Source organism: Diabrotica virgifera, chromosome 8, assembly GCF_917563875.1.
Source record: "Diabrotica virgifera virgifera chromosome 8, PGI_DIABVI_V3a".
In the NCBI taxonomy this organism is placed as follows: domain Eukaryota; kingdom Metazoa; phylum Arthropoda; class Insecta; order Coleoptera; family Chrysomelidae; genus Diabrotica; species Diabrotica virgifera.
Genome location: NC_065450.1, coordinates 54,309,994 through 54,328,016, shown reverse-complemented (window position 1 = coordinate 54,328,016; position 18,023 = coordinate 54,309,994). Strand labels below are relative to the sequence as shown.

At 33.6% G+C, this 18,023-nt stretch overlaps 1 protein-coding gene and 1 long non-coding RNA gene across 2 annotated transcripts in view; one reads left to right on the top strand and one right to left on the bottom strand.

Moving 5' to 3' along the window:
* LOC114335466 (transketolase-like protein 2) overlaps positions 1-15,929 on the top strand; it is a 54,781-nt gene extending 38,852 nt beyond the window's left edge. The window contains exons 3-6 of the mRNA XM_050657911.1: positions 1,483-1,780; positions 4,747-5,214; positions 7,969-8,235; positions 15,488-15,929. Coding sequence (XP_050513868.1) covers positions 1,483-1,780; positions 4,747-5,214; positions 7,969-8,235; positions 15,488-15,892 — 1,438 coding nt within the window. The 3' untranslated portion in view covers positions 15,893-15,929. The remainder of the gene's footprint in view (positions 1-1,482; positions 1,781-4,746; positions 5,215-7,968; positions 8,236-15,487) is intronic.
* Positions 1,735-11,940, bottom strand: LOC126889551 (uncharacterized). Its single transcript, XR_007700081.1, has 2 exons — positions 11,842-11,940; positions 1,735-2,028 (listed from the first exon to the last, which is right to left on the bottom strand). It is a non-coding gene; the product is annotated as an uncharacterized LOC126889551 (long non-coding RNA).
* Positions 15,930-18,023: the final 2,094 nt, after the last annotated feature.

The following is an 18,023-nucleotide window of genomic DNA, read 5'->3' as shown; positions in this document are numbered from 1 at the left end:
AACTGCAGTGCCATAAAAATTTTAAAGCACTAGTGCCTTAAAAGCAAGCGTCCACAGACCCGCATCGTACGCAACGGATTTTAGTTGGCATGTTACAATGATTGCCGATAATAGGGCTTTTCATCGATTGTCATTTGTTTCGAGCTTCTGTCATATGTTGTATAATATGTGTATAATATTAATATACACGGATTACACGACATTTGACAGAAGCTCGAAACAAATGACTGTGAATGAAAAGCCCTATGCCATCCGTACGATGCGGATCAGTGGACGCGGTTACATAAGTTTGTGTACAAGGCAAACTAAAATCCGTTGCGTACGATGCGGGTCTGTGGACGCTTGCCTTTTAGTAGCATTTTTAACACTCTTATGGAGTGCTAAAAATTGCATTTTTAACACGGTTGTAGAAAAACATATTTATGTAAAATACATTATTTAAAAATTTAGTTACTTTTATAATAAGTATGAATATTATAAAGAAACTAAAAATATACCTACAATTTTTTAGCTTAATGAACCTTTTTTTACATTAATGTAAAGCTCGTTCTAGTGTATTTTCTACCTGTATACAAAAATTTGTCTTTTTAAATTACCTGACCTTGTACTACTACCAAAAATGCTAGCAAATTGGACTTCCAGGACCGGGGTCAGAACAAATTTATTCTCAAAAAACTATTTTGATTCCAAAATCGATTAAAATCTCCTTTTATAGTAGTTGAATACAATACGTGTGACACTATTATTTACGGTAAAGTACTAAGTGTTATGATCTCTGTTACTTTCTGCTTTCTTATTGGATATTTATAGTAGCTGCACATAAAAGCATATTCTGAATATTTAGAAAGTTTTAAAAGTTCCAAAAAAAGTTTATTAATAGCAAGCTGAAAATTTGTTAATAGCTTAACGGTGTCTAGTCGGACAAACTTTGATGTATGGAAACACTGGAATAGGGGAAGTTTTAATTGTGGAACAGATTACAGGATTCGAACGTCAGACTACGAAAACGTCCCATCTATTTTGTCGGACAGAAATTCCAATTGATTTGCTACCCTTTCATTAAACTCTCATGCATAAAATCAGACTGCTATTTACCATCACCACCAATATAGTTCCTTCCATTTGACATGTTCTACGTGTCGGACTTATTAAAATGCCCAACATATTTGTCGGACAAAATTTTTTTCATATATTATATAAAGTTTGCTATTGCATAAACTTAAAAACAACTTGCTACTTTTCACAATCATAAACTTGTCAGGATGACACGTTCCACAATTGAAATCACGTTCCACAATGAAAACTTACCCAGTTCCATTGTTCCCATCCATCAAAGTTTGTCCGACTAGACACCAAATTTTCAGCTTGCTATTAATCATTTTTTACATATTATACTTAAATATTGTACTGAAGTTCCTCTGTTTAAGCAAATTATATTATTTATGACTAACTTTGTTCAAAACAGTTAATTTTCTCTTCTAGGGTTTACTGTCTAATTGGCGATGGAGAAAGCGCAGAGGGATCTATCTGGGAGTCAGTCAACTTCGCTAGCCACTACGGTCTCGACAACTTGGTACTTATTTTGGATGCTAACAGACTTGGACAAACTCAACCCACCATGGTCGGACACCAGATCGACATCTACAAGAGAAGACTCGAAGCATTCGATTTCAACACCATTGCAGTCGATGGACACGATATAGGTGCTTTGGTGCAGGCCTTCGATGCTGCTGCTTCCGTTAAAGGAAGGCCAACAGCTATCATTGCTAAAACTTATAAGGTAAGTGGGAATTAGTGTAGCTCTACTATTCTAGTTCAATCTTCTGTCGAGATGGGGTCCTAGATATTTTATGACCTCTTCCGACTGGATTCTATTTCTTCTCATCGTTAATTCTTCTCTGGTTGGTACGGTCTGCGATGTCAAGATATGAACTAGGTCTTCTCTGTGTTGATCTTTATCTTCCATTTATCTGTATAGTCTGAAATTCTCTCTAGGTGGGTTTCGAGTCTCTCTAAAAGTGGGCACATCTGAAACAGAAATATTACTTATATAGTATCGATGATAAAATGCTGCTTTGATGCATCCCTTCTTGGACTACCTACATCCTGGACATATTTTTGTCAGCTGAACCCTGAAAAGTTCTATTAGTCAAATATGTATTACATATTATGTTGACTTAGTAATGAGGCAGCCTAGTTTTCCAAACTGTGTTTTCCATGTCCAGTATTGTTATTCCTGTTCTTTTCTTTCTGTTCTTTCCTGTTTTTTCTGAAACCGAATTTGCATGTTGGTATACTCTTTTGTAGATTGTCCTTTCCAATATTTTTCAAAGTGATTCCAGTAGTGATATTGGCATGTAACTTACTGATCTTTTTCAGTCCTTCTTTGGTTTTAGTAGACGAATAATTTTTGCATGTTTCCAGTTGTTTGGAAAATATGCGTATTCTAGACAGAATCTGTATAATATGTAGAATAGTTGCACTATCATTTTCTTCGGTAGTTCCTTGAGTGCAATATTGTGGATGTCTTCCATTCCTAGTGCTCTAATTCCTTTTAATTTTTTTTATTATTTTTGCTACTTCTGCTGGTTGTCTTCTTTTTCTAATATGAATTCGTTTCGTTGTTCGTAGTTGTTGTTTATCGTTTCTGTGGTTCTATTCCGTTGGTCCGTCTGACATGTATTGATTTTTTCCCGATGATTTTGTGGTATTTTTTGGTTTGTGGTTTGGTTTTGTAGTCGAAGTTTGGATTCTTCTTGTTCCTTGGTATGTTCCTCTAGTTTTGTTTCTTTCTTATATGATTTCTTCTAGTTCTTCTGGAATAGATTTCTGCTGTTCGTCTTTTCTTTTGGAATGTTATTTTACATTGCCTGTTGAATTCTTCTTGTAATCTCTTCTATTTTTCTGTCCAGTTCTTCTTTCGACTCGAGCTCACTTTTATCTCCATTTAATATGCTTTTTATACAGAGTGGGTCAAAGAAAACAGTCCACCTCGATATTTGGCAGTATTTATTAGATTTTAAGGAAATTACGAAACAGGTCGATTTTTGATCTAAGAGAGACACATTTTTACGGTACATACATTGTCATTTGTCAACCCCCTCCATTCCACTTCTCCCATCTCTTTTTTTTTTAATAGGGAATAGGGGTCGTGTGCTGGTTTATTTGAAAGTTTATTCAATTCTCTATTCAGTAATATTAACATTGACATAATTATTTATACAGGATGTCTAAGAAAAATTATTTTGAATTTAATTAATTGACACCAAAAGAAGAATTTGTGTAATTTATTTAACTCAAAATACATTCTACTGCTGACAGAAAACAGAAAAAATGTTTATTTAATAAATAAACATTGTTTGTTGCTTAAATTCAATATTCAACCTACCAAGAGGCAGATGGGTGGCAGCTTGAACATTGAAATTAAACTAAAAGCAAAGTTAATTCATCAAAAAACATTTTTTTCTGTTTTGTGACAACAGTAAAATGTATTTTGAAATAAATAAATTACATACATTCTTCTTTTTGTGTCAATTAATTTAATTAAAAAAATTTTCTTAGGCACCCTGTATAAATAATTATGTTATTGTTTATATTACTAAATAGAGAAATGAATAACCTTTCAAATGAGCTAGCACACGACCCCTATTTCCTATTAAAAAAAAGGGTGGGGAAAGTGGAAAGGAGGGGGTTGACAAATGACAGATGTATGTACCACAAAAATGTGTCCCCCTTAGATCAAAAATCGACCTGTTTCGTAATTTCCTTAAAATCTAATAAATACTGCCAAATATCGAGGTGGACTGTTTTCTTTGGCCCACTCTGTATATGTTGTTCCAAAATATGCATTTCATGTCTATACAGGGCACAGGGTGTCCCAGACTAATTTATCCAGGCTATATCTCTTAAACGAATAGAGGTTTTCGAATGGGACAAAAACTAATATACTCTATTTGCAATACACTTTAATACGGCGTAGAAAAAATCATCCCCTAAATATTCATCCGTTAGTTACAACCCCTAACTTTAATTTTTTTAAAAGCACCCTGTATATTTTTTATAGTTTTGGATGTGGTCTTCTATCGTCTATTAAACAGATTTTTTAAAGATAAAATCGGTTTGTAAATAATCAAGAAAATATCAGTTTATTTTTTCTTTTTGTTAATTATGCTATAATTATTAAAAATTAAAGTTAGTGGTTGTAACTAAGGGATCAATATTTAGGGGATGATTTTTTCTACGTCATATTAAAGTGTAATATAAATGGAATATATGAGTTTTTTCCCATTCGAAAATCTCTATTCTTTTAAGAGATATAGCCTGGATAAATGAGTCTGGGAGACAACAATAAAAAATAAACTGATATTTTCTTGATTAATTACAAATCGATTTTATTTTTAAAAAATCTGTTGAATAGACCATAGAAGACCACATTCAAAACTATAAAAAAATATACAGGGTGCTATTAAAAAAATAAAGCTAAGGGTTGTAACTAAGGGATGAATATTTAAGGGATGATTTTTTCTACGCCATATTAAAGTATATTACAAATGGAATAGATCAGTTTTTGTCCCGTTCGAAAATCTCTATTCGTTTAAGAGATATAGCCTGGCTAAATTAGTCTGGGACATCCTGTATATAATCAGTTTGTTAAAAATTCGATATAGGTACTGTTTGTCACATTTTTTTGAAAACATATTTCAGAATATCAACATTATTTGTTTAATATTCAACGTACTTTTACAGGGAAGAGATTTTCCAGACATCGAAGATAAAGAAAACTGGCACGGTAAGCCCCTTGGAGGAGAAACCGAAAAAATCCTCAAGCATCTCAAAGGTCTTATCAGAAACCAAGGTAAACTGAAATACAACATTCCACCACCCCTCGCAGAAGTCGCACCAGTAAGCATTAACAACGTAAGACTCTCCTCCCCACCAAACTACAAACAAGGACAGATGATGGCCACAAGAGCAGCCTACGGTAACGCTTTGGTCAAGCTAGCAGAAACCAACCCCAGAGTAGTAGCTCTCGATGGCGATATGAGCAACTCAACCTTCTCCGAAGCCATGAAGAAGTTCGGACCAAAGAACTTCATTGAGTGCTTTATTGCTGAACAAAATCTTGTTGGTGTAGCTATGGGAATTAGCTGCAGAGACCGTACCATTGCTTTCGTGTCCACCTTCGCTGCTTTCTTCACAAGAGCTTTTGATCAAGTAAGTAAATAAAGACAAGTTACTAACTAACCAAAGTGATTGCGATTTTATAAATTACTACCTTTTTTTCAATACTAATCTTTTACAATTGCATCAACATTCTAAGAATATCACTGTCATTTTAAAATGACAGTGATCCTTTAGCTCAACTCATCATCATGCAACCTCTTCTGTCCACTGTTGGACATATGTCTCTCCCATTTTTCGCCACTCTTCACGGTTCTGTGCGTCTTGTTGACATTTTTTGGATATTCGTTTAATGCCGTCGACCCAGCGAATTGATGGTCGTCCTCTGCTACGTTTGTGTACTCTTGGGCGCCAGTCAATTAGTTTTCTTGTCGAGCCAATGCAGATGTTGGAGAGCTTCCCACTTGCACAAACACACAGTACGTTGAAGTTAAGATGCTTCACAATATTCATAAGAAACTGAAAATAAGATTTTCTCTCTATGAGAAAGTGTCAAAGTACTAAAAGGAAATAAACTGAAAAATAGCGATTACTTATGGTAGGGGAGCCCAAGCGGGGATTTTACTCGAGGGCGTCAGAAAATCACATGAGGAGAAACCTTGTACCCTGTAAATGTACCCTACCATAATATGGACTCTTAACACACCGGCGTGGAGGCAGTCCGTAAAAAATATATTCTTAAAAAACTCGAAATCGTCAGATTAAGACAAGGTATTAAGTTAAGTACATGAAAAACAGTTTATATTTCACCAATCTGACGATTTGAGCGGGGCGTATAGTCCAGAAAGCCACTGCGTATCCGCTAGGAAAAATATTCTGATTCGGATTTTTTGCACAATCTTACTCAAAAAGGACCCCTTTTAACAAATTTGCATGTTGCCAGGACCAAAAGTGAGTCAAAAATTTTTTTAACGTTTTTTTTTGTTTTTTTCCTAAAATTATTTTTTTTGCATGGAACAAAGTTTTTCTAGGTTTTTTGGAACATTCCCAACAGAAAAGGTCTTTAGTGACATTTCTCTAAAATTGATAGTTTTTGACATATAAGCGATTAAAAATTAAAAAATTGCGAAATTGGCCATTTTAACCCTCAAAAACTATGTGAAAAACTGAAAATTTGAATGTTGCCAAGGTAGGTAGATATTCTTTAAACATCGATTGATGAAATCCCGAAGAGTTTTTTGCAATACAATATTCAAAACTCCTTTGTTTTTTAATTGCTAATCAAGCGTACGAGACACTATTTTCCACCGACAGTATGTAGCAAATGAAAGGAATAAATTCGTTATTTCGTAAAGCGGCGACTTTAAGGAAAAATCCCGAAACAGGTCGATTTTTATTTTTAAATTATGATATTGTGGCATATATGGTATACTAGTGACGTCATCCATCTGGGCGTAATGAAGGAAGTCGTGTGCTAGCTCATTTGAAAGGTTCTTCAATTCTCTATTCAGTAATATAAACATTTATATAATTATTTATACAGGGTGTCCTTCTACTTCATTTTTTGTCAAATAATTTAATTTAATAAAAAATTTTTGGACACCCTGTATAAATAATTATGTAAATGTTTACATTACTGAATAGATAATTGAAGAACCTTTCAAATGAGCTACCACACGACCCCTATTCTCATTTAAAAAAATCATCGTATACGTCATCACGCCCAGACGGATGACGTCACTAGTATACCATATATGCCACAATATTATAACTTAAAAATAAAAATCGACCTGTTTCGGGTTTTTTCCTTAAATTCGCCGGTTTACGAAATAACGAATTAATTCCTTTCATTTGCACCATACTGTATACACATGCAACGGTGGAAAATAGTGTCGCGCACGCGTGATTAGAAATTAAAAAACAAAGGAGTTTTGAACACTGTATTGCAAAAAATTCTTCGGGATTTCATCAATCGATGTTTAAAGAATATCTACCTACCTTGGCAACATTCAAATTTTAAGTTTTTCACATAGTTCTTGAAGGTTAAAAATGGCCGATTTCTCAATTTTGAATCGCTTATATGTCAAAAACTATCAACTTTAGAGAAAAGTTACGAAAGACCTTTTCTGTTTGGAAAGATCCAAAAAACGTAAAAAAAATTTGTTCCATGCAAGAAAAATAATTTTAGGAATAAAACAAAAAAAAACGTTTAAAAAATTTTTGACCCACTTTTGGACCTGGCAACATGTAAATTTGTTAAAAGGGGTCCATTTTGAGTAAGATTGTGCAAAAAATCCTAATCATATTATATCCGAATATTTTTCCTAGCGGATGCTCAGTGGCTTTCTGGACTAGTAAGGAAATGGGCGAATCAGAGTTTCACAGAAAAGCGAATATTTCGCGAAATGAACATCAGATCGAAAAACTGAAAAATACGTGTTCAATATTTGTCAAACATGACCCCACGGAAGTGCTCCCGTTACATAGGAGCTCCCATTTTTATTGCAGATTTGGATTCCTTACGTAAAAATAAAAAACTTTTATTCGAGACATTTTTCAAATTATTCATAGATGGCGCTATAATTGGAAAAAAGTATTTTTGGAAATGGAAAATTAAATTAACTCGAAAATCCCCACTAAAGCGGAAAACTTAACTTTTTTTGGTTTTAAGACCTAATCTTCACAACCCAATAGGCCCCTTGCCTCCCCTACTATTACACAGTTATAAATAGTGCAAGCATATGTTATCCTTTCTACAAAAAAATCGCATCTCTTTTCACAACCATGATTAGCATATTAGTAATCTTTGAAAGTAAGAGTGAAACTTAAGATTTATTTATTTTTCAGATCCGTATGGCCGCCATTTCTCAGTCCAACATTAACATCTGCGGTTCTCACTGTGGTGTTTCCATTGGTGAAGATGGTCCCAGTCAGATGGCTCTTGAAGATCTCGCTATGTTCAGATCTGTTCCTGGAAGCACTGTATTCTACCCATCCGATGTTGTATCAGTAGAAAGAGCAGTAGAATTAGCTGCTAACACCAAAGGAATTACTTTCATCCGTACAGCTAGAGCCCCAACTGCTGTTGTCTACCCCAACGACCAGGTCTTCGAAGTAAGTTTTTCATTTATTATTATTATAACTAAAGTAGAAGCCACAGTTAGAATGCAGTACAGGTAGCATAGGGCAATGTATTTCTTACCGGAGAACCGCCGATCACGTTGCCGGTTTGCCCCGAGCGGTGCATTAGGACTGGATTTAAGAATTATAGCATTCGCATATACGCGCACACAACAATTGCCTACAGTTGTATACACGCACCTACTACTGTGCAGACATGAGCGGCATCCATACCGCCGTAAGGCTAAGACCGTCCGCACATGGGTCGATCGAAGACACGTCTCAAAGTTCGCGTGTCTTGCTCGTCTTGTACGAACCCTTCGGTACAAGCGATTGCTCTCCACAAACTAGTCGATTCAATTTGCTCACATCTTCCAATCAGGAAGAAATCATTTTGTTTATATCAACCAAAACAACTATTTCGATCTGTGAAAAGTACGGTAATATTGTTACATTTTTAATATAATTTGTATACAATGAGCAATTATATAATAAACACCTAGAAACACAAGTTCAACGTTTTCAGAATTTTATATTACAAACAATATATTTCCACAAAGCTACTAGTACTACAATCAACCAACATAACATTCGCCGATATTAAAAAAAAACAAAATTTAATTTAGCGCAAAAATCAACAAAAAACGAAAGAAACAAATACGCTCCATGACTGGAAACGTGCGTGTCACTCGAACTTTCTCGCGCGCTACCGATCGCAAGGGACGAGAGTAGTACAAGACGAGAAGATTTGCAATCCTAAACGCCCTGTCTACGGAGCTCAATGCCACAATGAAGGAACTTCTACTGGAGATCTACGCGACTGGAATCGAGTCGACTACTTCGAGCGTCGATCCATGTGCGGACGCCCTAACACTGCATTCTAACTCTGGCTTTTACTGTAGTGATTTTGCCCATCGCCATGCGACGGGGAATACACTCAATTGCCTTCTACAGTCACTGCACTCAATTTTTTGTGATATCCTCCTATTTTATCGTATCTCCTTCCAATTTTTTGACACCCTCCATTTTTGTCTCATTCCCTCAATTCTTTCTGGCATCCTCCAATTTTATCTGAAACCATCCATTTTTTTCTGCCTCTTATTTTTTTATATTTTTTTATTTTATAACTCGAGAAGGACTGGATTTGGCTACTTTTGACTTTGAAATATTTGTAGAAGTCTAAGGAAGAATATCTTTAGATAAAGTATACCTTCTGATATCAAATTTTATTAATTGTATAGGAAGTGTGTAAAGAAGTCCTTGCTCATGAATATCTCTATTTTGAAAATTAATATACTGAAAATATGTTAATAATTAAAAATAATTGAAGGATATAGGAGAAAAACGAATTGAGTCAAGATTTGGCGAATTTAAGATATTGACGTTATCCTATAGAACATACGTTAGATTTTGTTGTTAGCATAGCTCCGAGGGCAAAAACACGATACGTTAGAAAATGTTTAATAGTTTAACTGTTTGTACAATATACTTGAAAAAAACTAAATTGTTATACATTCAGCAAAAAACTTCTTGAAAAATATCTTCTTGATTTTTCTATCAAAATTTTTTTTAATTCTTTCAGTTTTTAACCTTGAGTCTCAGATAGTTTAAAAACATAATGGTAAAAACAAATTCTGACTCTATACTAGAAACCTTAGTATTTGTAGCGTTTTAAACTTTAAAGTTTGTGATGTTGGGGGTTGCTGGACGAAGACACTATCCCGAACAAACAAACTTAAACTTTTTACATAACTTTATTCTTACAAGGTTAAAGGTACAATTACAACTACGTCGACCGACATTATCGTTAGGATAGGTCAAGGTGACCCATATCTCGGTAACTATATCCCCTGACTACGCGCCAGCAGAGTTCAGCGAACACACTGATCCAACAACGATGTCTCAGGTACTCGACCTTCCCACTTATATCTATTATATTAAAAACAATGCCCATATGTATTACAGTGGCGGCTCGTATAACTTTAGGAAGGTAGTGCCAGAATCCGGGCAGCTGCCTAAATTTTTTGTGGCGGTTTTACGATATGGTCAAAAAGGATATAAAATATAAATAAAAAAAATATCGATTCTTATCTACCTGTTCATTATGTTTAATTAGAGTATCACGATAAGCTGAATTTAATTGGGTTTTTATATTTAACTTACCAAGCATTGAAAAGCTAAAAACGTTATTCATGTGCACTTTAGATTTTTCATGGGATTTCAATTTCTCCCATATATGTACAAGATCATCGGTGCCTTTGTTTGACCAAGTCTCGTCACCTCCAAACAAAACGCATACAAAACAGAAGAGTTTATTAGTTTGTTCGCAACCACACAACCAGCTATTTTTATCATAAATAATTTTATTAAACTTACGACAGCGAAGTTTTTGTCCATTTCCACTTTGTTTTTCAATTTTTAAATCGGGTAAAGGCCGACCGAGTTCTTTAATTTGTAGTTTTTTTTCTAACGAAAAACCACCAAAAGAGTTTTTTAATATACTAATTTGATTCATTGTCAATAAATAAATTAAACGTAGAAAATAATCAAAATATTATTTTTATACCTACGACACCCACGATCACAACGCACTAACTAATAATTACAAATTAAAAAATATAGTAGAGTATAAACACAAATATACAATACAGTAGTAGACAATAAACACAATAGCGTCAAGCGAACGCGTAAAGAAACTAGAAATATGTAGATCTAAAACATTGTATCTTAAGATCCACTAACTTCCTTTTCGAGATTTCGAGCCTGGCACCGAGACTCCAATTTAAACGTATGTTAAAAGTGCAATACCGCTCTCTCTCTGTCACTTACACAGGATGCTCATACAATCTTTCTCTTTTCTCACGAGCCACTATGCCGTTCGGCACTGGGATTTTTGTGATTTTCATCCTTTATCCGGTCAGCTGTGGGTGGCCAGAGTCGGTAGATTTGCATTGCGCTACACAGTTGCCAGATTTGATATAATTTATAAAAATAAAGAGAAATATTCACAAAAAAAATAAACAGGCATTAAAATGTTTTTAAGATAAAAAATATGTTTCTGCATAGTTAGCAAGGTAGTGCCATGGCTCTATGGCACTACCTCACGGGCCGCCACTGATGTATTACCATATATGGTTATGCTATACGTATTTCAATAATGACGTGTGCTTTGTTTGCAGTCTTGCGAATGAGTTGAATACTTTGAACTTTGCTACTGTCGTAATAAATTATACAAATTGCAACTATAATATTGACCTTATTCTTATAACAAATAAATTAGGAAAATTCCGTGAGGGTTGTCGTGTACCATCACAAGTTGCTTTATCTTAAAATCATAAAATTTGAATTAGCTTGTTTTCCCCTGTACCCTTCAATTTTAAAACAATGTTTACTTACAATAATAAAAACTATTTTTCAACATTTTCTCTGCTATAAGGTTGAAGATTCAAGTTTGAACATTAATGCAATACATTTTAATAATTATAAATGTAATGAAACAATTCTAAACACCATATTTAGTTCAGCAAAGTGACAAAAGCATGGATTTCACGGGAAACGTAAAAAAGTAAATAGACGCATTACAATTTCACATTTGCTCACCTTTTAAACCTTCTTTGGACTTCTGCAAATTTAGTTAATTCAGTTCAGTCATTCTGGAGCTGTTATAAAAAAAGATATAACAAAATAAAATGACGTTTATTAAACGTCATTCATTGTTTACATATCGAAACTAACCGGACACACTACGTGACTTGCTACTGTTGTTGACTACTGTTGCTATATGGTTCCAATACAGATTGTCGATGCTTGGAATTTAAGCCCAACTCTTATAGTAGTCTGGGCTGATTTATCGGAGAATAGGCCATTTTTGGGAAAAGTTATTTACCAACAATTTTATTGCTGGAATCGAAACTTATGATTATATATATATTAATAATATAGGTATGCAAAGTCCGCAGATAGTGTGCTACTTTTTTTATTAACAAAATGGCGCCCCCAAATCGTGTTTTTTTTAATTTTTGCTCCATACCTCTGAATATTTTAACTTTACACCAAAAACACCCTAATAAAAATTCGCCGAAATTAAATTCTGCATAAAGTCATGTTTTTCCCGATCTGCTCCGACGAAAATTTTCCTCGGAAAATGCGGGATTTCCCAACAAAATCATTAAATTTCAAATAAAGTTTTAGATAAGTAATTATCTACCAATAATTAAATAACTCGGTGACATAAAAACTTTCTTGGTTTGTATTATAGTTTCAGAAGCCGGTGAAAATTAAACGAATATTTTAGCAACAATTCAGTTGTTAATTAATAATTTACGGTCGCAATAATAACCAAAATAATTATGATACACTGATCAAACTTTGAAATCTTATAAAGATGAGATGCCTATTTAATATTTTGTCGACAAAATATTAATTTTTAATTTTTTTGAATAATCTTTAAATGTTAAAAAAAAAAATATAAACAAATTAACGTTTCTCAGCAAGTTTTTATTATATTCTAATTTTAAAAAAATAGGTAAAATCGTATTTCAAAGATCTTTAAAATGAATGCTTTAGAACTTTTTTGCAGCCATTTGAAAAAAAGTTATGAAACAGCAAAATTAACATACGATTTTTACGTTGTTTATAACGTTTTTAATTCTTTCAAAGCGTAAAAGTGAGTTTAAAGTACAAGCTAATTACTTACAAAATATGATGATTATTAGTTTAATGGTTATATTTTAATTAAAGATTATAAATATATTTTTTTGTAATTTACACGCGCGAAAGTAGACTAATACAGTACCGTAGCTACCCGTCCACATACACAACTCGCGCGAATTTAAAGCGTGTCAGTCGCTTCGAGTGAACATTTTATCTCCGGCTCTGTATCAAGCCTACTTTCGCGCTAAAAATTACAAAAAAAACATTTTTAATCTTTGATTATATTATAACCATTGAACTAATATTTGATAATTTTTGAGAGTAATTAGTTTGTACCATAAACTCACTTTTAAGCTTTGAACCAATTAAAACAAATTATAAACAACGGAATAATCGTATGTTTACTTTGCTGTTTCATAACTTTTTTGCAAATGGTTGGAAAATTTTTTTAAAGCATTCATTTTCAAGACCTTTGAAATACGCATTTTAAGTATTTTTTAAAATTATAATATAATAAACAATTTCTGAGAAATGTTAATTTGTTTATAACTATTTTTTTAAACATTTAAATATTATGCAAAAAAATGAAAAATTTATATTTTGTCGACAAAATATTAAATAGGCATCACATCTTTATAATCTTTCTAAGTTTGATCAATGTCTCGATGATTATTTTGGTTGTTATTGCGACTGTAAATTGTTAATAACCACTTGAATTGTTGCTAAAATATTCGTTTAATTTTCACCGGCTTCTGCAGTTATAATCTATACCAAGAAACCTTTATTTCACCAAGTTATTTAATTAGTGATAAATAATTACTTGCCCAAAAAATTTATTTTTAGAGATTTTGTTGGGAAAACCCGCATTTTCCGAGGAAAATTTTCGTCGGAGCAAATCGGGAAAGACCTGCCTCTATGTAGAATTAAATTGGGGCGAATTTTTATTTGAGTGTTTTTGGTGTAAAGTTAAAATCTTCGGAGTATAGACCAATAATTGAAAAAAAAAACGATTTGGGGGCGCCATTTTGTTAATAAAAAAAGTAGCACACTATCTGCGGACTCTGCGTACCTATGTTATTAATATATAGGATCATAATATTGGATTCCAGCAATAAAATTGCTGGTAAATAACCTTTCTTTGTACTTTACTAATTAGACCAGCGTATTATAACTATTTTTTTTTCAAAATTTAAAGATTATGCAAAAAACGAAAAATTTATATTTTGTCGATAAAATATTAAATAAGCATCTCATCTTTATAATCTTTATAAGTTTCATCAATGTATCATGATTATTTTGGTTATTATTGCGATCGTTAATTGTTAATTAACAATTGAATTGTTGCTAAAATATTCGTTTAATTTTCACCGGCTTCTGGAATTATAATCTATAGGTACCAAGAAAGCTTTAATGTCACTAAGTTATTTAATTATTGATTAATAATTACTTACCTAAAACTTTATTTGAAAATTAGAGATTTTGTTGGGAAAACCCGCATTTTCCGAGGAAAATTTTCGTCGGAGCAAACCGGGAAAAACATATCTCTATGCAGAATTTAATTGCGGTGAATTTTTATTTGGATGTTTTTGTTGTAAAGTTAAAATCTTCGGAGTTATAGAGCAATAATTGAAAACAATACGATTTGTCGGCGCCATTTTGTTTATAAAAAAAGTAGCACACTATCTGCGGACTTTGCATACCTATATTATTAATATATAGGATCTTATAATTCGATTCCAGTAATAAAATTGCTGGTAAATAACTTTTCCATGAATTTTGCTAATTAGCCCAGAGTATAGGTGTTTTATCATTAGTTCGTGTTTTACATTATCGAATGCTTTCTCATAATCGATGAAACGGATGAAAACATCCTTTCTTTGATCTAAACAATTCTGTATTAATGTTTGCATACTAAATATCGTCTCTCGAAGATAAGTCCAAAAGATAGAAAAGTGAGTGAATGGATCAAAAGTGTTATTAAAGTCCATTTACAAATTAATGTGGCGCAATTGCAAGTGCGATATCGCAGAATATAATATAGTATAAGCGTTGGTATAAGATTACCGTAAAAAGATAATCAAACAGATCTTCTTCAAGTTCCATAATCTATCGAAGGTTGGAAATCATCATGGCTAAGCCGGAATGGGACGTTTCGATGCCGCCGGTTCATCGCCGGCCGTTTCGATGCCGCCGGTTCATCGCCGGCCGTTTCGATGCCGCCGGTTCATCGCCAGTCCATTTCATCGCCGTCATATCTCGCATTTCCTAGAATTCCTAATTAATACTAAAAATAACTAATAATTGTAACTGTCGAAAATTCGGAAATATATCAGATAGCGATTAATTGACTGGCGATAAATCGGCCGGCATCGGCATCGAACTGGCGGCATCGAAACGGTGGCGATGAAACGTCCTAGACCCTGGCTAAGCGGACCTGTTGACCGCCGCTCTCAATAAATCTTAGTTCTGTACTACCACTGTATCCATTCCCTCAAGTTCTTAAGCCAGGATGTTCTTCGTCTTCCCACATTTCGCTTTCCTCGAATTTTGCCTTGCATAATAAGTTGTATTAATGTTGTACTATTAATTGCAGGTTGGAAAAGCCCTTGTACCAATCTCCAGCAACAAAGACCAAGCACTGATCATAGCAGCAGGAATCACCCTCCACGAATCTCTGATCGCAGCAAAGGATATGGCCAAAGCAGGAATTCACGTCAGAGTTATGGATCCATTCACCATCAAACCCATCGACAAACAAGGAATCATCAACAACGCCCACCAAGCCGGTAACAGAATATTGGTGGTTGAGGACCATTACCCAGAAGGTGGTATCGGAGAGGCAGTTTTATCTGCTTTAGCTGAAGAGAGAAATATTATTGTTAAACACGTAGCCATTCCAAGAGTTCCTAGATCCGGTAGACCAGCAGATTTGTTGAACTACTATAAGATTGATGCTAAGAATATTGTAAACCATGTTGATGAATTACTCAAGAAGTAGATTTTTAAGTTAATAAATGCACATTTTTCTAACTAAATGCATTTTATTTTATTTTACTTTATCAAGATTTACCTAAATAGTCAAACGAATAAGAAATTAAGATAAGAAGTAAGAAATAAGAAAAACAGCAGCTAAATGTATTGTAACGGCAACACTGTGCTTGGATCGGAAACTTTTATGCTTCAATTTCCGGAGTTGATAAATCCATATAATGACGATAGAATCTTCTGAAAAATTCTAGAATGCAAAATATTCCAAATAATCTACCATAAATAGAGCATGAAAGATTCTCGATGGATCCAGAAGCTCTTCTGGATCTTTCTGTATTTTTTTGGAAAATCTAGTCAATGGGTGCAGATCATTCGAGTACGAGAATATTCGTAAGATTTCTAGAAGTTTCCAAAGTTCGTCAAAGGTTAGTATGTCATTTACGGCGTTACATACATCGCGAGTCTGTTATTTTATAAATACTTGGGTGCTTAATAAAAAAAAAATAACAAAGAGAAAGTAAATAGTGACAAAGGACCACGCAACACTCCTTATGAAAAATAATTACAAGTTCAGGGCTGTTTATGTTGGGCTATACTCTAGCATTGCAACATTAAAAGAAAAAGAATGATTTTCCAGTCTTGGTATTGACGTTTAAAAAAATAATGAAAGTATATTATATAACCGTCGGCAATTCCGTTAAAAAGCAGAAAGCGTCGAAAGGCATACAGACAGCACGTTATTGTAAAAATGTTGTCGTAAAAACTGATTAGAATTTCACCCCCATGCTAAATTGCTATTCAAATGTGTGACGGCGCTATTGGCAACCGATTTATTCGTATGTCGTTGAAGTAACAAGATTTCGGGAGCTTAGTGCTTTGCTGTCGAAGAAAAATGTTTGTTTTATTTAAATTTAAGTGGCGAACAAATGATCATTATATTTAAATTATATAGCCCAAGTTCCTTTGTCTTGGAAATATCATCTTTGGAAACTGTCGTAAGCAGCATTTTTATCTCAGTCGCAAGCAAACTTTAAGGATATGTAAATAACGTTTTTGATAAAAATTCTAATGATTTTTATTACTCTGAGGTCACGGGGCGTGTGTGGTTTATTGTCTTGGGGGCTTTAAACAACTTCAAATTTTAGGGTAGACATGAGTAGGTGCGTCAAACGAAAATATACGTTTTTTCCATTTACACTAGATACTTATGAAATAGCACGGATTTTATAATACAGGGTGTCCCAAAAGTAGAGGAACGGTCGAATATTTCGCGAAATAAACATCAGTTCGAAAAACTAACAAATACGTGTTTAATTATTTTTTAAAATCTATCGAATGACACCAAACACGATCCCCCACTACAACCCCTGGAGGTGGGGTGGGGAGTAACTTTAAAATCTTAAAAGGAAACCCCCAGTTTTTATTACAGATTTAGATTCCTTATGTAAAAGTAAGCAACTTTTATTCGAGACATTTTTTCGAATTGTGGATAGATCGCGCTATAATGGGAAAAATCGATTTATCGTGATACCATAATATGTACATTATAAAAATGGTCTAATATCTCTAGAAATACACTTCCAAATGAAAAACACGTGTACAATATTTTTCAAAAGCCTATCGAATAACACTAAACATGACTTTACAGCCCACCTCCTAGAGGTGGGATGGGGAGTAACTTAAAAATCTGAAATACGAACTCCCATTTTTTATTGCAGATTTGGATTGCTCATGAAAAAATAAGTAACATTTATTCGAAACTTTTTTAGAATTATTGATAGATGGTGCTATAATCGAAAAATACGATTTATTAGCGTCATCTATCAACAAATCTAAAAAATGTTTCGAAGACATGTTACTTATTCTTTCATGAGGAAACCAAAACTGCAATAAAAAACGGGGGTTCCTATTTAGGATTTTATAGTCACCCCTCACCCCACCTTTACGGTGTGGAGTGGGAGTCATGTTTGGTGTCATTCGATAGGTTTTTGAAAAATATTAAACACGTATTTTTTGGTTTTTCATTTGGAAGTGTATTTCTCTTGATATTAGACCGTTTCTATAATTTACCTGTGGTATTACGATAAATGGTTTTTTCTGATTATCGCGCCATCTATCCACAATTCGAATAAATCTCTCGA